Source organism: Physeter macrocephalus, chromosome 18 (assembly GCF_002837175.3).
Source record: "Physeter macrocephalus isolate SW-GA chromosome 18, ASM283717v5, whole genome shotgun sequence".
Lineage (NCBI taxonomy): Eukaryota > Metazoa > Chordata > Mammalia > Artiodactyla > Physeteridae > Physeter > Physeter macrocephalus.
The window spans coordinates 65,557,071-65,579,788 of NC_041231.1; the positions used below are offsets into that span (position 1 = coordinate 65,557,071).

The window sequence follows — 22,718 nt, forward strand, 5'->3', positions numbered from 1 at the left end:
TATCAAGATTCCTTCTGGAGTCCACATTGTCCTGACTTGTCCCCGTAGCAGCAAAAGTAATGAACTAGTGGGCAGAATATTTATTAACACTGCTACATGCAAATCACGAGGCGGCTTCAGAAAACAATGCATGCTGTTATGGGAAACATAGGAAAGAGAAAGACTTCTGATTGAATATATAAACGTGCGGAGTCATTTTAGAAGTACTGCCCTTATGGGGGAGCTTGCCCACTCTGATGACTAAAGGTCTGCATTTCTGTCTGCAACTTTGCATTCTGTCTGCAACATTTCTGGAGCAAATTTGCCTGTCAGCGATCCTCTCAGACGGTGACACTTGGAGGAGGACCCATGGGATATGTGTCCAGTCCTCACACATGACAGTGTGACGGCTGCCCCGACACCAGAGGAGTCTCAGAGCAGCCTGACTTTGCATGATTTTTGGTTAGATGTTGGTTTATATTCAGATTTTGTTCGGTAGCACTTCTAGAGATTAAGTAAAGGGCTGTTACACCGTATCTTCCTTTTCATATCTTTATGCCATTGGTTTTTAAAGATAAATGTAAAAGTATTATTTTAACCCCTGTTATACTTCTGCTTTGGCCCATATTTAGATGATTATCTAAATTTGTTTCTATCTAAACTTGTTGACGAAAAGAACTTGACCTGCAAATAGCTTTAGTATTCATTTACTCATTCATTACTTAGTAAAGGTGAAAGCAAGTGTGTTCATGATAGGTAGAAAAAAAATGTAAACAAATAATAATTCAGTAATGTTAAGAATTTTTCACTTATATAATTGGTAATTTTTTACCTGTGAGATTGAAACCATCACAATGACTTAATCAGTGCTGTCTTTTGTGCCAGGCTGCACTGGCAGGTTTTGCCCTTATAATTAAGAAAAGTTCACTGATAAGCTTGACAAAGATTATTAAAGAATAAATTATAGGGGCTTCCCTGGTGGCGCAGTGGTTGTGCGTCCGCCTGCCGATGCAGGGCACACGGGTTCGTGCCCAGGTCCGGGAGGATCCCGCGTGCCGCGGAGCGGCTGGGCCCGTGAGCCATGGCCAATGAGCCTGCGCGTCCGGAGCCGCCTGTGCTCCGCAACGGGAGAGGCCACAGCAGTGAGAGGCCCGCATACCAACAAAAAAAAAAAAAAAAAAAAAAAAAAGAATAAATTATATACCCCATTTTGATGAGGGATAGCCAAACTCTGCTCGTGGGAATATGAATCAGTACATCCAGGGCAACTTGGTAGCATAGATCTAAAAGAGAAAGTGCAAACAGGACTTACAGATGAGAGGTTACCCACACAGAGTTTTTTTTTTCAATTAACTTGTTTTAAGATAACTGTAGATTCACATGCAATTGTAAAACAGAATGCAGAGGTCCCGTTGTACCATTCACCCAGTTTCCCCAGTGGTAGCATCTCGCAAAATTATGGTATAACGTCATGAGCAGGGAATTGACACAGCTGCCGTCAAGACAGGGAACGTTTCGGTCACAGGGACCCCTCATGCTGCCCTTTTATAGCCACACCCGTCCCCTCCCACCTCTGCCTCTTCCTCAACTCCTGGCCACAAATCTGGTCTCCATTTCTCTAACTTTATTATTTCCAGAATGTTTGAGTACTTTCCAGCCACAGCCACTTTTTCCTCTCCTTCTGGGACTCAGTGACTTGAATTTTCTTTTACTATAGTTCCTCAGGCCCTGGGTTCTGTTCATTTTTTTCAGTCTATTTTCTATTATTCAGGCTGGGTGATTTCTGTGATTCTGTTTTCTGCTTCACTTATTCTTTCCTCTGTTCTCTTCCTTGGTCTCATCCACTGAGCTTTTATTTCAGTTATTACATTTTTAAGTTCTAAAAATTTCCATTTGGTTCTTCTCTGTATATTCTGTGTCTTTGCTGAGACTTGCTATTTTGTTGCTGAGGCCTTCTAATTTTTCCCTCATTTCCACTGCGTTTGAAATTGCTCATGGAACATTTTTATCATGGCTGCTTTAAAATCTGCCAGATAATTCTCACATCATCTTCTAGGTATTAGCCTCTGCTGATAATCCTCTTTAATTCGGTTTGAGTTCTTCTGGGTTCTCGGTGTTGTATGTCTTGGGTCTTCATTAAGCCTTCTGTTTTAGCTGGCTTTCCTGACACCGCTCTGCCAGAGGCAGCGGGGATGCTGCCAGGTGGAGGGAGATCCCAGGTCCCCCAGGCAGCCTCGTGGGACACCTAAGGGCGGGGTGGGTGGGGGGGCGCCGCTCACTGCTGGGTGGGAGTGGGAGTTCCAGCTCCCTGAAACCATGGTGAAAATCCTGACTGTCCATAGGCTTTCCCTGATGCCACCCTGAGGAGAGGGGGAGGTCCAGGCTCCCCACGTGGTCTCCACTGACCCGGGAGCAGGGGTCTGTGGTCGCCCATGGGAGTGAAAGTTCCAGCTCCCGACTTCGCTGACATCAGCCTGGCAGGGGTGTCAGGCCCAGGCTCAGGAGGGTGGAAATCTGGGCTCCCCCTTCAGCCTTGCTTGGCAGCAGTGTGGGGAGGCCAAGGCTTTTTTCTGTGGTGTTTGGTTGGAGTAGAATGGTTATTGTCTATAAGTTTTCTGTCTTGCAAGGCTGCCCCTTTCCTGCTCCTTTGACCGGAGACAGGTTTTCCTGGGGCTTTTTCTGCACCTCTGGGTTCTCCTGGGTGGCAGTTTCTACAGCATCCAGTCCAGGGTATGGGAAGCCAAAGAAAACCCAGGGAACTCACCCCCATGCTTCTCCTTGGGTCCAAGACTCATAGCAGCTCTGCTTTCTTCTCTCTCCTCCCGGAGGCTCCTTGTATACGTTGTGTATAATGCCCAGGGCTCTGAGATGTAAAAGTAGGTCTACCCCATTTTCCTGTGAGTCTGCGGAGTGTTGCCTAGTGTCTTAAAAGTATGAACTGTTTTCCAGTTTAGTTCCTTACCTCCACCCTTGTCTCCCCTCCCTTAGTTATCCCCTAACCCCAATCTGGATTTCCAGGTGCTCTTGAAACATTAGAGGTTCTGGCAGTACTGGACTTGAAAATCACAACGTCCATCCCCCTTCACTTTTCCCACTGAGGCTTTGTTAGTTACCATGTATGGCTGGTGCTGTGGTGTCACTTGCCCTCTGTACTCATTTATGGTAACTGGAAGGCATGGGGTTTATCTGATGGCAAGGTATTGAAAATGTTCATGCTCTTTGACTTAGAAGTCAACTTCTAGGAATCTACCCTAAGGAACTAATTAGAGATGCCAACAAAGATTTATATACAAGGATATTCGTAACAGGCTTGTTTATATAATAGTGAAAAAATGCAGAGAACCTAAGTGACAATATCCAGGTATGCTAGAATACAGTGATGGTATTTTAAAAATCACATTTATATGACATGGGAAATGTTCATGATAAATGAAAAAGCAGGATATGAAACTGTTTATACAGTATTATCCCAGAGCTTTCTAAGTCTCAACTTCTGGAAGAAAATTCACCAAAATACCAATGGTATTAACTCCAGCTTTTAATTTTCTTCTGTATATTTTTCCTTACTTCACAAATTTCTACCATGAATTATTTTTATGCTCAAGAAAAGAAAATCTCTTGAAATATTTAAGAATGCTCTTGAAAATGTTTTCTGCTCTTATTAAATGAGATGTAAAAGAATTATACATGAGACATTTGGGGGTATACTCTGCATACATAGAAAGGTATTTTCCATATACACACAGAGTAAATAAATTGGAATATGTCATTCTTTTTGCTAGGGATTTTGTACTTTGATAACAGCATGCTACCTGCATATCATATTAACGTGATAAAGTGAAGGATGAAGTGATTTAAAGATGGTGTCCAGCGACTGACTTTTATAGTTTTTCAGTTTATATAGTATTTTTTTTCCAGATCTCTTTCCATGTCAGAAAGATGCAGAGTTCCTCATTTTCTTCAGTTATTGCAGTACAGAATCATGAGCACACTATGATTTTTTTTGTTAATTAATTTTTATTGGAGTATAGTTGCTTTATGATGCTATGTTAGCTTCTACTGCACAGCAAAATGAATCAGCCATACATATACATATATCCCCTCCCTTTTGGATTTCCCTCCCATTTAGGACACCACAGTGCATTAAGTAGAGTTCCCTGTGCTGCACAATTTGTATAGTATTGCTAAAGAGAAAATCCTTACCACCACCAGAGAGAAGGCAGCAGTGTTAGCTGTCCTCACATCATTAATGCCGTGTTATGGATCCAGCACGTTTTAAGAGGTTGTGTTTACTTTCTTTATAACATCAGTCACTATCATGGATTATTTCAGGTTGCCATGAAGAGTCAAGCTCACATTTCCCATTTGTGTGATAAGGATATTTGAAAGAAATATAGATAGGTATTTCTCTGGCACCAGTTACAGGAACTTGCTGACCTGATTATTTATCTTTTGTTTAGTTTGACCAAGCGGCTGATGCAGAGTTAGCTTGGATTAGTGAAACAGACAAAAAATTGACATCTCTGGGTGACATCAGGCTTGAGCAAGACCAGACCTCCGCTCAGCTGCAGGTTCAAAAGGTGAAGACACACATTTCCAGTTGCATCTACATGGTTTGTCAGTGTGCTCCAAGGAAATGCACTTGCATGATTGAATGTAACTTGGTCATTTTAACTGCTTTGCCTAATTGTTTTTGTTTTAGTCATACACTCTTAAAAAAAGAAATCTTTGTTTTGGTAAATACAGACATTCACCATGGAGATTTTGCGACACAAGGATATTATTGATGAGCTTGTTAAATCTGGACATAAAATCATGAGCACATGCAGCGAAGAGGAAAAGCAGCCGATGAAGGTATGATCTCGTCCACGTGACTGATGTGAGACTTGTGAGCAAACAGCATGTGTGGGGCTTTCACTCTGAGAAAAGCGCTTTTCCTTTATCCACAGCTGCTGTTTAAACAGCTAAATCATTAGTTTCAAATAAGGCATTTTTCAAGCTTATAGAATAAGACTGAAAGAAATACTCCTTAAAGGAATCACCCTGGGGATAATCTTTTTTAATAGACAGAAAAGCTGTTAAGGTTTGAGTCCTTGAGTACCTGGGATACATTAAGCATCCAATTAATGTTCTCTGTATTATCACTGTTATTATCAGTATAAATTGTTATTCCGTATGTCAACTGTTGTTTATAGGCTTCAGGAACATTGGGGCTGCTGGAGCTGAAACAAAACTCAAAATATGTGGTTCTCTCTAACTGAAATTCATTCTGTATAAAGTTACAGTAATCTGTATAGGAAAAAAAGGAGCGGAATCATTAAGGAAGTATTCAGTTTATGTAGTTTTAACGATCCTTTACATTGATGGAAAACCAGCCATAAATAAAAATGTTTAGTTCAATTCATATTCAGACATCTGAGAAGCCTAAAGAAATTAATGTATATTAATGCTTCTGGTGGGAAAATATCCCATGGCAAAAACAATATATACAAATGTATATGCGTAAGATCACATTTAAAAGACGGTGCATTGTTTTTAAGGTATACCATAGGCAAATAATAGAATGTGCACTGTATATTGATACTTAATCTTTTATTTAAATACTCTACAGTGGCACTTCACTTGTTTATAATTTAATCTTTCCTTTATTATTTTTGTGAAGATTCTGGTGTGAAAAATACAGATGATCATGAGAGAATTTTTGTGTTATTCTGTGGTTTATTGGATTACTGTTGTGCTTTATCTTTTGCTTTTGGATTATGAAGTGAATTTGTACCATAATCGAGATCTCTGTGACCACCCCATAAAATCAGTGGATAGCATAATGTTCTATTTTGCTTCTCATCTATTTAATTAATTTTGCTGACCAGCAGTTCCTCTTAGAATTTCATTTGTGAAACAGAGTCCTTATGTTTTAACAGAAAGTAATGTCAATGTTACCAGGCTCATGCCAGACCTTTCTCTCACCTAGAAGAATGGCTGGAGAATTTTGCTTATTATGTTTGGAGAGCTCAGTGTCTTAGTCATAAAAACTTGAGGCTTTTTATTTATTTATTTTTTGTGGTTTTGTCACCTAATTTTTTTTTTTTGAGAAGTTCTCCATGTCATCAAATGCCCTGATTTTTGACAACTGCATAGAAATCCACTGCAGGAATATATCATCCTTTATCAGCCTGATCTCCAGTTGTACTTTCAAGACATTTTTTACATTTTTGCTATTTTCTACATGTGTATATGAAATTTTTTTTATTGTAGTAAGAACACACCATTAGCATACAATGGAATATTATTCAGCCTTGAAAAGGAGGGACTTCCTTATGCAACAACATGGGAGGACCTTTCTTTAATTTAAAATGAACTTTTATACATAGAAGCAATTAAAATTTAACTAGCCTCTGTTGATTTATTCATTTACCATGCATTGTTGAGTGCTTACTCTGCACCAGGTATATTGTGCTGGACAAGCATTCTGGAGTATATATACATGTTCCTTGGCCTGCCTGCCTGGTTAAACACATTTTATCATCTGATTTTCTAGAAAAAACTGGACAAAGTATTGAAGAACTATGATGCCATCTGCCAGATAAACTCAGAGAGGTATCTGCAGTTAGAACGGGCACAGTCCCTGGTTAACCAGTTCTGGGAAACATACGAAGAACTTTGGCCGTGGCTGACAGACGTACAGAGGATCATCACTCAGCTTCCTGCCCCTGCCCTGGAGTACGAAACCCTGAGGCAACAGCAGGAAGAGCATCGTGTAAGCTTGGTGCCAGAGGGAGTGCTGGAGACCCCATGGAAAGAGAATCACAATTTTTAGGGTGTTTCTAATGCAGACACCCTCTGTGATGAGGAAGTTTTAGAGTTCTGGTCTGCACAGTTTGCTTACCTCCGAGTTGCTGCCCTGTTGTCCAGTTTTGCAGTGGGACAACTCACGTGGGCAGGCACACTGTGTATGTCAGCATGATGTCACAGCTTTTACCCAGTAGTATGCAGTGTAAACTGAGTACAGAAGCAAAATCCTTGTTTTAAAATGTTAGAGAAATAAGCTTTTGGAGTACTTTCAACTGATCATGTTGAATTGCTTTCAGTGTACACTAATTTGACTAATATATAGTGGTTAGAGCCATCCAGAATGTAAGCAAAAGGTAGAAATACATGGGAAGCAACATCAAACAGACAAGGACATTGAGCTTGGAGAAAATGTACACTATAACAAATACGTCAAAATAGCATTGTCGTGAAATCGAATTCTGTGAAAAGGAAAAAATGCTGACGTTTAAAGACAAATTGTCCCCCCACTTTTTTTTTTCTTTTCCTTTTGTACATGGAAATCTTTTGAAGTTCTCTGCTTCTATAAGTTTACATGAGTAAACGAGAGAGTATATTTCCATCTACAAATATGTCATGTTTTAAACACATAAAATGGCATTATGAAGCCCTCATTTCAGTAGTCTCCGAAATGTTAATGTAGCTTAAAATTTTGCAAGGGTTTGAGTGAGAGGATTCAAGACTGTCAGAAGAAAGTCTGGAATTCTTGTTATTTATGATCTTGTGAACCTAGTTGCTCTCCCAGATCTGTACAAGATGTACCCTGAGACTAATCATTGTGTGTGTGCGTGTGTAAAGTTTAACTCAGGATACATTACATCATTGTTTGAAGTATGTAACATACTTATTAATCTTATTTGTTTACTTTTTTAGTGTATTAACATTGAAGAATATCTCTAAGCATTTGTTTAGAAGAGCTTCAGAGAACACTTTAATGCAAAATGGAAATTTTATGGCGTTCTATCTAAATAATTCAGTGGGAGAAAGACTTATAAACTATGTATAATTAAATTTAATTTAAGTAGAAAGGTTATTTTTGGTAGAAATCCTGATGCCTACCCACTGAATGATTTTTAGTATAAAATGTTTCATGGATTTCTTCTACTCTGAAGTGAGATCTGAATAGCTGTTTTCTAGCATAACATCAAATAGGACGAAAAGGATCATTATTGAATGGAAAATTTCAAAGTTGAGTTAATTTTCTTGTTTGGCATCATCTTTCAGTTCTCAAAACAAATGTATGATTTTTATTTAGAAAGGGAGCTTCAAGACTTCATAGCCAAGTCTTCAAATTGTTCAAGCTAAATTGTTCAGAATATTTTCAGCATTTCTTCTGCAACTTTACAGCATCCTCTTCACTGTTCTTGGGAACATCTTCTAGTTCATTCTAGCCAGGAATGAAAAATGGCCCCGAGAGCCATGTTATAAATAAATGGTAGATCTCTTTTAAGTTCACATTAAGTATCTCCAGCATGAGTGGACCCTTAGGATAGCTGCCAAGAATCATTTTGTTACCTATGAGGCAAAAGACATCTCCTGCTGGGCCCTTTCTCCATGTGCACACATCCCCAAGTAGATATCCTGTGGCTGTTTTCTTGTCTGTCATGGAATGGTCTTAAGAAAGCTCATCTGGCTACTTCCCAGCAAAGGTGTCTCATGGTGATGCTACACAGGTGAGATCTACTTAGACTCCAGGCCACTCAAGAACTCTCAGCAGAGATTCCTCACTTTACTGAGAGTCTCTTGGTAATCAAAGTGTGAGCTTGTTTTTCAAACATGCCTTCGAGAATATTGAAGCCAGAGCTCTTGTGACGCATTTCTTCTCCATGAGATTGCATGGCGGCTGGTCTTACCGTCACCACCTCCATTCTGTAAAACAGCATGAAGATACCAAACAATGTAAAACACAAGTAGGAAATCACAGCCTGGACACCCAGGGGCTGCGAAGAACATGTTAGATTCAGTAGACGTTCCTCCTTTTTTTTTTTCTTAACAAGTTGAATTTGTGTTTATTTAGCTCTTTTCCAAAAGAGTTTTGAGACCGTCTTCAGAAAAACTTCAAAAATAGAGATAATAGTACATTGGGGATTGTTCATGATGTAATGAACCAGTTTTCTCAATCACTTTGGAAATAATTTATATGACTGATTTTAGTGGCACTTTTAATAAAAATCCAGGTGTGTGGCTGTCCTGGTGATTCTGCTTGATGAATGATGGAAGTTAAAATATTTACAGGGAAAGATCGCTTTCCTCTAGACTGTCTTCCCTGAATATAATTTCTCTCAGAGAGGCTTTTCTTAGGGGCTGGATAGCAAACAGTTTGGAGACACATCTTCTGGTGAGGACGAGAAACTGCTGATTAGGGAACCTCGTGAATAATAGAGTACAGTAGAGGGCACCTCAATGCTGCACGGAGGTCTGCCTCAGAGAAACCTGCAGGCAGTCACGGGAGACCCTGGATTCCGTGGAGTGTAAAGATTCCAGATTGATCCATTTCCCTAGAAGGAATGGGGCTTCACCTGGATTCCACACCCCCTCATTAGCATCAGTATCATTGTATCTCTTGATTAAATGATACTGTATTATGCAGAATATTCATAGGTCACATATTTTTCCTTAAATACACTTTATAGATAATGCTCAGTATACAGCTGTGTATTTGATGGATTGATTATCCTTGCAGCCATTAACATTTAAAAATAAATACAGATAGATTTGTTTATGTTTGTATATCATACATATCATATATGTACATAGAACAGACTCACAGATATATAATATATATGGACATATTTTATATTGGTTTACATATAATGTAATGACAATCCCTTGGGGGCTTAAATCCCCCTAACTTAGCTTTATCTGTCATTGTTCTCTCTCAGCATTGTGTCTACCTTCTACTGTGCTTTTTTCCTCTTCCTTTCTTCCTCTCCCTCCCTCTCCCTTCCTTCCTTTTGAATAATTCTTGTATGTATCATGAGTGTGCAGAAAGGAATACAGAGAGTTATGGCTCAGTCTCTGTAGGTTGGGATGTAGTGAGTTCATAATCCTTTCATGTAATATGACCCTTGGCTAATACTCTTCGTCAGACTGTACTGCTCTTGGTAGGAAAGGCGTAATGAAACTAGGATTCATTATCTCACTCATCCAGCATATTTGCATGTGCCCTGAAAAGGACTTTGACGTGACCAGACTGTTGTTTAATCTTTGTGTCAGGGGATCTCTTCCTGGCAGAGGGTTGTACGTTCAGTGCCTTGTGATGGGAGGGTGTTTGTCTGGAGTTTCTTGCCAGCTGGATGCGCTGAGGATGTTGACAGCTGTACTGTGGAGGTGTGCCTCTGAGAAACTGAGACGCTGTTTGCTTTGTTATAGCAACTGCGAGAGTTGATAGCCGAACACAAGCCGCATATAGATAAGATGAACAAAACTGGGCCGCAGTTACTGGAATTGAGCCCGAGGGAAGGCTTTTCTATCCAAGAGAAGTACATGGCTGCTGACACTCTCTACAGTCAAATTAAAGAAGATGTCAAAAAGCGGGCTGTGGCGCTGGATGAAGCCATTTCTCAGTCTGCTCAGGTAATGCTTTGCACCAGCAGTGCGACGGTCTGCCCGACAGCAGAATGTGGAAAGACATTTCCCGGATCTGCTGATTCAATTCCAGCTAAAATCGTTTCACTGCATTAACTCTGAGTATTGACGTTTTGGTCTCTGAGGTGATATTTGCCGGTGTCCAATCCTTATATTTCTCTGCCTGCTTATATATAAATAAAACACAATTTTCAATGATTTAAGAAGCATACAACTGTCATCGTTGTCCAGATACCTAAATAAGTGTCCATCCAGAGTAGAATGCAGTGTTTGCCATTGGAAGAGATGAAAGAAAGTGTTATTATCATCATTAATGAAACATTCCCAAGACGGCAATAAGAAGAAAGACTATGAATGCTAGGCTGAATAAGAAGGAAAAAATATGCAGTTGGAAATCGATTTTTTTTTTTTCATTTTGAAAATACCTTTTTCAAGAAGTTGATTTGCAGTTACCTACAGATTTTCCGTTTTGAAGGTTTTGGTTTTAATCGTTAGATACACTGGCATGAGAGTGGTCCATTTTCTGTAATCCTGACCGATGATTCCTTTAATGTTGAGGATAGTGTGGAATCTATAAGTGAACAAGTGTTCGTAACTTTGCTTCATTGTCTGTGGTGCCTTTGCAAGTGGAAATTTAAAATTCTTTCATGGATCTGACTATGTGTTTGGCCAGGAATTAAATATAAACTTCCATTACAAATCAGGAAGGTTTCTGTTTTTTTTTAATTTTTTAACATTTTTTAGTTCAGGAAACTCATAACTTAAGAAATCGCTTTCATCTCATCAAAACTGCCCATGAATTTTACATTTAATAATATAACTTTTTGAGGATGCCAAAATAATCAGTAAAAGTGAATAAAACTATCAGTGTTGATAGACAAACACCCAGATTATTGAACCTAATTTTCAAAGTTAATTTGAATTATGATAAGGTGAAGCACTAGTAAAATGCTGCTGTCAAGTGATCCAATTATATATTAACATATACAGTTTCTTAATGAATTTACTCAGTTATTTGCAAGAAGCAGTCCCATCCCCATAAGCAGTGTGACACAGAGAGGTGCACATGAGTTGTGATTTTAGGAATGTCTTCACACACCAGCTGGATATAACTCTTTGGATGGATGTGTTAACAGAAAGGCCAAGGTTTCATTCTTCACTGTGACATTAGATAGGTATGTTATCATTTTAAATCCCACCCTTGGCGTCACAGGTCTTTTCCCCCATAAATGGCCCTTCTCTTTCACTCCCAGTTCCACGACAAGATCGACCAGATCCTGGAGAGCCTGGAGCGCGTGGTGGAGCGTCTACGGCAGCCGCCTTCCATCTCAGCAGAGGTGGAGAAGATCAAGGAGCAGGTCAGTGAGAATAAGAACGTGGCGGTGGACATGGAGAAGCTGCAGCCTCTGTACGAGACCCTCAGACAGAGGGGAGAGGAGATGATCGCTCGGTCCCAGGGCACTGACAAAGACATATCTGCCAAAGGTAATCCTTTCAGGATGAGGGAACCACTGAACTTTACTCAAAACGATTGTGAATGTTCCTTGACAGTCCAGTTGCGTATCAACACGCCAGATTTTAGAAAAGGTATTGCAGATGTGACATGTTTGGGGTGGAAGGGCTGTGCACACCACTCCTTTGTTAATGTCTTCCTGTGTTTGTGAAATCAGTTGAGTAATTAAAACATGTGCCATGATACAAAAACCATATGTTCTCCGGGCCCTTTAAATCAGTTGGTTAAAGCATAATGCTAATAAGACCAAACCTAGGGGTATCTTTTCCTCTGACTACACTACTTTATGTCATGGGTACTCTATCCCATAGCCACAGAAATAGCAACCAGGACCCTAGCCAAGCACCTTAAATGTCTGAGCTGGGGTCGAAAGGAAGGACCTGTGCAGAGGTCAGTGGAAATTCACAGTAAGAGGACACTAGAAGTAAGCCCAAAATATGTATCCTACTTTGTTGTGTTCCTGAGACTAAGTAGACATCTCTATTCTTGATTTGGAGAGCATAAAGAATATACTAAGGCCAGCCTTGGTGAACTCAGGTCTCCTCTGAGTTCACATGCCTCTGAGTGTTGTCTTTTGTCAGGAAACCTTGGTTCAGGAGGAGCAGGACACCCTCAAGTTCTGTATTTGCCTGGAAAGGCCATTGGGCCCAGTGATACCCACTAGACTGGGCTCAACCCAAATTTGGTCCAGGTTTAGATCCTTGGAAAATTGAATGATTGTTCCTGTGTGAATTAGAACGTTGTGCTTTATTGCTTAAAGGGTGTGTCTTTTTGATATTGTTCTGCTCTGTAGCTGTTCAGGATAAGCTAGACCAAATGGTTTTCATTTGGGAGAACATACACACACTGGTGGAAGAAAGGGAAGCCAAGCTACTGGATGTGATGGAATTAGCAGAGAAGTTCTGGTGTGATCACATGTCACTGGTGGTTACCACTAAAGATACTCAAGACTTCATCAGGGATCTGGAGGATCCTGGGATCGATCCCTCGGTAGTAAAACAACAGCAGGAAGCAGCAGAGGTAAGCAGAGAATCTCATGTAAAGTTTAAAAAATAAGTTGCGGTAGCATGAATGTTGGATTCCTTTGGTATAAATATTTGGAATTACGCTATTAAAATTTATATTTGGTTCTGAAAGTGGAATGCACAGAGATGTAGTAGGGGACAGAGTCCACCCACAGGTTTCCCATGGAAAATGTTTATTTAGAAAGTTTCTCTCCATCCCCATTGTTTCTGCCTTACTTTGGGGCCTCGTCATCTCTCTTTCTTGTCTAAGAAAGTAATCTGAGCGGTACCCCTGCCTGTGGAGTCTCTCTTCCCGCCAGCCTCTAATCTTGTTGCCCGTTGTCCCTCTAGATCTCCTCTTGCTGTCCTGCTGGTTAAAAGCCCTCAAGGCGTCCACTGCCTACTGCCTAAAGTCCAAACTACCTGGAACATGGTATCAGCCTTTTCCATCCCAGCCTAGCCCAGGCCTGTGTTTCCAAAGCCATTTTTTTTCTACTGCTCCTTTACCAAGCTCCTTCTTTTACGGCTTTCTCTGAAGCTGCCATGCTCTTTCTAGCATCTGAATCTTTGCACATTGTATTTCCTTAGCCTAGAATATCTTTCCTGCCACTCTCCTTGGCAGATCCCCCTCAAGCTTCAAGGTTCAGTTGGATTGCCACCCTCTGCCCTCTTGTATACTCAGCTGAGTTAATCCATCCCCATAACATTCTCATCACGCAAAGGACTTAACACAGAGCATGACTTATTGTTGACTGTACCTCTGTCTTTCCCAGTGGACTCAGAGCCCCTTGAGTGGAATAGTCATATCTAATTTTCTCTGTATCTCCGATGCCTGGTTTGGGGCTGGTTCACCCTTGGTAAATAAATGCATCTTGAATGAATAAGTGTATTTAAAGAAAATGAAAGCAAGGTAGAATACTGCATTTCTGTCATAGTTTTTTTTGTTTGTTTGTTTGGTACTTTACATGTCCTGGGGTAAAAATGAAAATCTAGAGTTAGATTATCCTAAATCTACTAAGCAAATTACATTAATTTGTGTGAAGTCTCTGAACTCATATGATACTTTTGTCTTTTTTTTTGTCTTTTTTTTTTTTTTTTTTTGTGGTACGCGGGCCTTTCACTGTTGTGGCCTCTCCCGTTGCGGAGCACAGGCTCCGGACGCGCAGGCTCAGCGGCCATGGCTCACGGGCCCAGCCGCTCCGCGGCATGTGGGATTTCCAGGACAGGGGCACGAACCCACATCCCCTGCATGGGCAGGTGGACTCTCAACCACTGCGCCACCAGGGAAGCCCCTTATGTCTATTTTAAATGTGTATTGCCAAACTAGTTGGTTTAAAAAACAAAAACAAAATGGCTTTCCATGCTTTTCAGTATTGCTTATTTTTTTTGAAAGATTTATTCTGGTATATGTTACATGGAATTACTTCCTAAATACTGTCTTTATAATAAGCATTTGACATTTGTTCCTCAAAGGACACTGCTTTTTCTTTAAAATGGCTCTTGTGTTCCCTTGTTGAAAAAATTTAGTGCCAAAACTTAGAAAACAGAACGAAGAAAATAAAAATTGATTACAATCCTGCCTCCTAGAAATAACTACCATCAATGTCTATGTGCATCTTTTTAGTTTCATTGTGGTTTGGCTTAAAAGTAAGGCTGTCATTTCTTATTCTAGGTCATAAGGGAGGAGATAGACGGATTGCAGGAAGAGCTGGATATGGTTATTAACCTGGGTTCTGAACTCATTGCCGCTTGCGGGGAACCCGACAAGCCCATTGTTAAGAAGAGTATAGACGAGGTACAACCTGCATATTTTCTACTCTTATCAGAATGGTTTTTTAAAAGGATTTTGCTAACTAAGCATATTTGATAGAAGTAGTCGGAAACTTAGCATATGATACTGAAAGAGTTCTAATATTTACATTGTAGTTAAATTCAGCCTGGGATTCTCTAAATAAAGCTTGGAAAGACCGGGTGGACAGACTTGAGGAGGCAATGCAGGCTGCTGTTCAGTACCAGGATGGACTGCAGGTAAGGCTTGCAGGGTCTCCTGGAGGGAGGGATCAGGTGATAAGTGATGCTTACAAATTCACACATCAGTATGTCCCCGGAGCTGCAAATGTGATGCAGTTAACTCACCTGCTTCAATTCATGCTTTACCTTTTTGAAGAGATTTCTGACACTGGAGATATGTACAGATTCATATACACCCCTAAACACATTCTTATACACACATTCAGTGAAATTTACTTTGAAAAGAAATATTTTAACTTTTTAAAGTGAAAGTCACAGTATTTTTCATAAATGGCTCAACATCAGACAGTGAAATGGAGCTGAGTCTGAGTTCTGCTCTAGAGTGGAGTGGAATAAGATTAAAGGGGTAAACACTATCTAAAAATATCACCAAGCGTAGCACAAGTCAGATGTAAAGAAATTTGATTTGAAGCCAGTGTTCCCGGTGAACTAAAATAGATTTCTATTTTATTAGGTCATAATCTGTCATGCAAAAAGTGTTTTCTTCTTTCCCATGTATATAATTCCTTTTAATGGTTGTTTTTCAAATCCCTCAAGGGTTCTCATTCAGTTCATTAACTAGTTTTTAAGTTTATTTTTTTAATATTAAAAATTCTCCTGTCAGTTGAGGCCAACTCGGGAATATTTCTCTCCCTACTTTCCTTAACTTTATTCCATTTCCTAACAGACTGGCAGGAGTTGAATCCTTCATCCAACCATATGGAAAAGCCCTCTCTAAGTATTTCCATAACACCAAGAGAATATTATTTTTAAAGCTCAGATGAGAACACCTTTTCCCTTTTACTAGGCCACTTCATTTCTATATTTATAAAAATAAATATCACAAGCCCAGCTTTATGCCAGCAGAGAAGTGTTTTGAACTTTGCAAATATATAAAAAAGTCACAACAAGTGACACCTTATAACCCCCCCTCCTTTTTTTTTAACCAAAGTGATAATTTATTGGTTGGATAGCAGTGGCCAGTAACCAGTCAGGCTCTATGTCCATCTGTGAGGCCAGATCGTGATTTTCACATTCGTTTGGTGGGTCACAGAGGTTGTATCCTCTCCCGGGGCTGGAGATGGCTCTGCCACCACTGCAGCCATTAGTCCCAGGAGGTCAGGGTCACAGCTGGACACGAAGGCTTGTCTCATCACCATTGCTAGAAAAACAAGGCCCATCACAGGTCCTGCTGGTCCTAGGTCAGTAGCATCACCTGTTTGGGGATGAAAGGCAGTGATGGATTAAAAGAGCTGTAGGTAAGTGTCCAAAGCTGCAGACACTCCAGAGGTTTCAAGGTTTGATTGTAAAGTGAAGTGCATTTTATTTCCCAAGTTGCTGCTTAAGTTCTTAGGGTTTATCATGATCAGTTTAAACTACCAGATGTTTCCCAAGGTTTTTTTCTCAGTACTGTATGGCCTGGCAACTCCATTAAATGGCTGAATAATTCTGTGTATTCAGAAAACCTGAAAAAAAAAATGTGAGTGGAGCGTTTTTAGATTGTTTGTGTTGCCTAAAACAAACAAGAAGATAGGAGATTTTGAAGTTTTGTCACAGTTCAGAATAATGGTCTTAATCATTATACGTGCAGGATTTTAACGCTAATCTCAGTAATACAGAAGAGTTTACTTGAAACAAATTGTTTCACGTGCCAGACAGTAAACTTCTTGATTATTTGAATGAACAGATGGGTTTGAATCTTTTTCTTTCAATATATTTATACAATCTGCCTTTTAGGCAGACAGAGTACAGAGAATTTTATTTTGTGTGGTGAATTTATAAAACTGTTTTTTTCAAATAGACTTTTCTTGAAAGTTCTCAATATTCTAAGATTCTATTCAAGATAGAATTTCTTCTGCAAATTTGGATGCAAAATTGGAGGTTTCATCTATTTTCATATTTCGGATAACTTCCAGTATATTGCCACTTTTACCTTATCTGTAAAACAGGCTCATTGCTTAATATCTTTATAGATTTATGATTATACTTTTCCATTGCACTTGAGGTGTTGTAGTAATTTCAAATATACTGTTATAATAACATGACCTAATGTGTTTTTCAGGCAATATTCGACTGGGTAGATATTGCAGGTGGCAAATTGGCTTCATTGTCTCCAATTGGAACAGATCTTGAAACTGTCAAGCAGCAGATTGAGGAGCTGAAGGTATGGGTAGGGGCTGAGAAATTCATCAAACGTTGCATTTTTAAGTTCTTGATTCATGGGATGCTTTATGCAAATTTATTTTATATAATTGAAGTGTTACATTTTGATTGTGGAACTGGTTTAATATAGTGCTTGCACATAATAGGTTATGTATAAGTGCTCGTTAAATAAAGGATACAAAATACTAGTAGTTTTTCTTACTAAATCAATTCCTGTTCATTATAGAAAAATCAGAAAATGCAAATTAGCAAAACAAAATGTTATGTACCGAGAGTCAAGCACTCCTAAGATTTGATTTATAGCCTTTCATATATCCTCATACTGGGTGTAAGATGAGGTATGGGGGCGTGTGTGTGTGTGTGTGTGTGTGTGTGTGTGTGTGTGTGTTTGACATATTACATATGTATACTATACTGTAAGGATTTTTAGAACTTTATTATTCCGTAGTGTGTTATTGTCACTGATACATATACAGCAACATTTCTGTTTTCTTCGTTGTGTTCAGAGTAATTCAATTAGTCCAACAGGCTAAAGAAGGATCCCGTGGGTGGATGGGATTGGATGGGACCATAGTGTTTCCCAAAATGTTTGTTTTGTAAATGCTTGTTGTTTCCCATCTGCTTTCCTCTGTAAATTTTTTCCTTTGTGGTTCTTGATCTCCAGCTGTGAAAATGGCTGAACCGTTTCCTCTGAATTCCTCTGCGCTGATGCTCATTTATCAAAGTGGGAGCAGCTATTTCCTCCCTAATTTTAAAGTCTCTATCTACAGAGACATCACAGCCCTTTCAATGAACTCTGCTAGATTTTTACATAAAATTATTATCTGGCTTTAAAAGAGTAGCATTTTTATCTCTAAGTGTGATATAGACTATTTCATTTAGAAAAAAAATTGTTTCTTCTTGAGAATTTTACTGTTACCATCATTAGATTGTGATTTTTTTTTTTTTTTACTCTGCTCATGTAGTAAACACATGATATCCTTTATGTACAATTACAGGTGTGGAGGAGGGTTTATTTGGGGTTTTACGTATATCTCAGCAGTTTTCATACAGCACACTGGATGAGGTGCTTGCCCTGAAATCAGGTGTCTGAAGTTGCATCTCCCTTCATCCACTTACTAGCCAAATGGCCTCAGAAAAGTTATCTAACTGCTCTCACTTCTGTGTCCTTAGCTTAATTGGGGATAAAATGATTTTCTTTATAAGTTTATTGAGAACAACTTGACTATAGCATGTGTTCACTATGCTTTTGTTATTATTTTTAATTATCGTTTTAATTTGCTTGAAAAAAGAGACTGCCATTAATTATTATTAATAATTATTAACTGCCATTAATTGTTAGCCATTAATTGTTTATTATTTAATTATTTACTATTAGACATTAAAATCAATACTTTATGAAAAGACAGTTTCCTATTACATGTAACCACTGGCTAACCTGTATTGGATGGCAAAGCCAGGATTATTACCTACATGTCATTAAGCACCAAGTGAGAGTAATGTTATTCTGAGTCAGTTCAAAGGATAAATAAATACTAATAAACACAGCATGCATGGCAGGGAATTCCCTGGCGGTCCATTGGTTAGGACTCAGCACTTTCACTGATGGGGCCCGGGTTCGATCCCTGGGCAGGGAACTAAGATCCCGCAAGCCACATAGCATGGCCACAAAGAAAAATAATATAAATAAATAAATAAACACAGCATAGCTACAGAAAACACAGAGTGTTCAGTGACGGCAAGATGTGTGTGTGTTTTGAGCAGGAAATATTAATGTGAGTTTCTTAGAGATTTTTTTTTCTGGGTTTCATATATGTCAATATATATTTTGTTTTCTTCTTTCCTATAATTTCAGAACTCACTTATTGAATATGTATAATTAGACATGAAATAGAATTATAAATAAAAAATCATTCCATCAGAAAACATTGAATAAAGAGAAAAGATTTCTTTTTTTAAATTTAATTTTTATTTTATACTGGAGTATAGTTGATTTACAATGTTGTGCTAGTCTCAGGTGTGAGAAAAGATTTCTTTTAATCATTTTTTATCTACAGCTTTTTCATCAGTAAACCCTGTGTTAGATTTTATTTCTCTTCACCCCACCCCAATAAAAAGTGTGAATTAGAACAAACATCTAACCTGTAGAATTTTTGTTTGTTTAAAGTTACTGAAGAGAACCTGCTGTATAAAAATATAAATAAAATAAATTCAAAAATTCCAAAGAAATAAAAAAATGAAGTTACTGATATATAACAAATTTTCCTTGTATGCCTCTTTTTTTAAAAAATAGCAATTTAAGTCAGAGGCATATCAACAACAGATAGAAATGGAGAGACTGAACCATCAGGCAGAGCTCCTGCTAAAGAAAGTAACAGAAGAAAGTGATAAACACACTGTTCAGGACCCACTGATGGAGCTGAAATTGATATGGGACAGTCTGGATGAGAGGATCATCAACAGACAGGTAAATAACCAATTTCAGGTTCGTATAATAATGTAAAATAACTATTAAAAAGTAAAATTAGGGGATCCTGGACATAAACTTCAGAAGCCCCTAAATTCTCTTATTTCCTTGGAACTTTTCCTGCTTCTCACATGCTGTTTTTTTAACCACAAAGTTTCAAACTTAAAATATATGAGGATATGATGATTGGGCTTCATTGGATTTGCTTAAAGACTTATGAAGCATGAAACAATTGAACAGTTCACTCTTGTTTTATAAATGTGGGTCATCCATCCTATCAGACTCGTGGATCTATTGTCTTCCTCTCCTCTCTGTCTGCAGCACAAGCTGGAGGGCGCTCTGTTAGCACTGGGGCAGTTCCAGCATGCGCTGGACGAGTTGCTGGCGTGGCTCACGCACACCGAGGGCTTGCTCAGCGAACAGAAGCCTGTCGGAGGAGACCCCAAGGCCATTGAAATTGAACTCGCCAAGCATCATGTACGTAGCTGTTACCGCATCCTCTCTTTCTTCTCTCTGCATTTCTAGTGTCACCAGATGTTTCTGGTCTGCTGCTTTTTTAGGCATTTATGATTTTAACCCACGTTCCTATTTGACATTGGCAACATAAGGTTGAACTACTTAAAATGCACTTCTTAAAAGGTGATAATCAAAATGTTTTTCTCATTGGTCAAGGCAGTTATTGTCAAAAATAGCAAGAATGGGGAATTTCTGGCTAAATTTTAGGAGGACTGCATGACCAATACTGGAGGTTTAAATTTCTGATTATACCTGTGCTTGGATGAAGGTAACATAGTTTTAAAAGCTGTTGGGGGCAGCCAGACAAGTCACAGTTGTCCTGCAGGCTCTGTGTGTGTTTCCTGTGGTCACCCTTCCCTCCATGCGTCTCTCCCTTGCTGATTTTTGGCTTGTCATATATTTCTGTCTGTCTGTACATCTCTCATCATGTTGGGGTTTGTCCTTCTGTTTCTTTCTCTTACTTTTCACTGGCTTTTTGTGTCTTAGTCCTTTTCTTTCTGAGGTGGTTTTTTAAACTATTTATTATGTTTAGAAGAGTTTTTACATGTCATGTACTTGATTGAAAGCTTATAAGTGGAAAATTTTTATCTTGAGATATATGCAAAATAGTTTCATATTGTTGTCATCTTTGTGGCACTTGGTTGATGATTATTAGCAGAAAATTCCCTGTCTTAAGTCAACGAGGCTTAATGAATAGAATTTATGCCCAGTAGAGTTTATCCTGACATTCAGCAGGCTTTCATAGAACTTATAACATTTACATTATAGTGGTATCTTACTTAAAGTTAGGTCCTTAATCCTAATCTTAAATAAGTTTTCCTTGATTATCATATAGAAACATTTGATTATTTTACAAATTAACAGCATTTTAAAATAAGAGGTTTATAGCACTTTAAGATCATGATATTTTTGATTATTCTTGCTTTAGTTCTTCTTCCTTCATGTGTTTCCCCACAGTAATTGTTCCCTAATTTAAATTTTTCTTCCTTTTTTTACCTCTTTCTGTCTGTGTTTATAATCATTGCCCAGCCATATCTGATTAAGCAATTAGGACTTATTTTGCATCATTAATATTTGTCCTCATTTAATATCTATATTATACCTTTGCTAAGAGCAGTAATGACCAGTCAGACTGACTCTGCATGTAACCAAAATGTTTATTCTCATAGTGTGAGTTTATAGCATTTACATTTTCATAAACTCAGCCATTGTCCTAAAAGTCACATACATCAGTGACAGGAACTTTGTAGAAGATGGTAGAGGTGGGAACATGCGGCACCCTGGTCCAGTCATTTTGGCGGAGATGAGTTAGGGACCTTTGGTTTCCTTTAGTCAAGGATCTTTTCTCCTTCCATTTCTTTCTTTTTTAAAAAATTTATTGAAGTATAGTTGATTTACAGTGTTGTGTTAATTTCTGCTGTACAGCAAAGTGATTCAGTTATACATATAGATTATTTTCCATTATATTTTATCACAGGGTATTGAATATACTTCCCTGTGGTATACAGCAGGACCTTGTTGTTTATCCACCCTCCATATATACTAGTTGGCATCTGCTGTCCCCAAACTCCCAATCCTTCACTCCCCGCTCTGCTTCCATTTCTGAAGGTCAAAGTTCAAGGACTCAGAATTGCCAGCACAATTGCTGGAGGAAGGGAGGGGAGATTCCCATCCCCGTCCCTCCTTCTTCTCTGGCTCCTAGGCCGTGGCTTATGTAGTAGGGCTCCGACCATTTATAAGAACGAATTTTATAGAATTATCTTTTATGTTTTGACTGTGAAAGTATTTAACTCTTACCTTTTGAAAGTGGTTCCTACGTTAACATATCCAAGTACCTGCTTCTTATAAAGATCACTCCTTACTCAGTTGATTTTATAGCTTTTGAAAAACCTCCCTCACCAGATGCCCCAGAACACAAGTGGATGGAGTCAGAGGAACATTGATCATGGACGGTTCGTGCCCTTGGCTGAAATCCTTCTGGTCTGGGTTTCCTAGATGTGGGTTGTCCCTCCCAGGACGACAGATGACACTCCTCTTCTCTCCTGTTGCCAACCCGAGTCTGAGTGTAGGGGGAAGGGTTATCACAGACTTTTACCAACAATAGAGGAAGGTTTCTTCTGGTTTCCAAAAGCATAGCAGTCTTCTTGAAAGGAAACTATTACTAAGCTGTATTTGTTCTTTGAGGTAGTTCTTTTCAGTATAAGAAATTGATTTTGTTAGCCTGCCGTTGTTTTTTTGCACGTACCACTCTTGCCCCATGTTAGTGCATTTAAGTGTTATTAATCTATTCTTATATTCCCACCGGATAATAGAATAAGGCATAATTTACTGGGATCTGTCACAGGCATTTCATATCGTATTTTCTAGTAAGAGAACAGCTAAATAGTGGAATGCTGGACTCACGTATTCCCCAGTAAATGGTGAAATCTCTTTCCCTTTAATGTTAGGGCCTCCTGGGATTCGTTCCTGTCACCTTAGCAGTTAATTCTAGCACCCTTAAAACCAGAGACGATAAAAGGGTATTCTGTGATCACTTGTTTCCTTTTTTTTTTTTTTTTACATCTTTATTGGAGTATAATTGCTTTACAATGGTGTGTTAGTTTCTGCTTTATAACAAAGTGAATCAGTTATACATATATCCCCATATCTC

The 22,718-nt window shown here is 38.8% G+C and overlaps 1 protein-coding gene across 5 annotated transcripts in view; it reads left to right on the top strand.

The window, feature by feature from the left end:
• DST (dystonin) overlaps window positions 1-22,718 on the top strand; it is a 512,931-nt gene that overhangs the window by 448,288 nt on the left and 41,925 nt on the right. For all 5 annotated transcript variants that reach the window (XM_055079784.1, XM_055079785.1, XM_024121802.2 and 2 more), the window contains 11 exons: window positions 4,440-4,559; window positions 4,726-4,833; window positions 6,518-6,736; window positions 10,180-10,383; window positions 11,649-11,880; window positions 12,702-12,928; window positions 14,585-14,707; window positions 14,839-14,940; window positions 16,985-17,086; window positions 19,379-19,552; window positions 19,874-20,029. In XM_055079784.1, coding sequence (XP_054935759.1) covers window positions 4,440-4,559; window positions 4,726-4,833; window positions 6,518-6,736; window positions 10,180-10,383; window positions 11,649-11,880; window positions 12,702-12,928; window positions 14,585-14,707; window positions 14,839-14,940; window positions 16,985-17,086; window positions 19,379-19,552; window positions 19,874-20,029 — 1,767 coding nt within the window. The remainder of the gene's footprint in view (window positions 1-4,439; window positions 4,560-4,725; window positions 4,834-6,517; window positions 6,737-10,179; window positions 10,384-11,648; window positions 11,881-12,701; window positions 12,929-14,584; window positions 14,708-14,838; window positions 14,941-16,984; window positions 17,087-19,378; window positions 19,553-19,873; window positions 20,030-22,718) is intronic.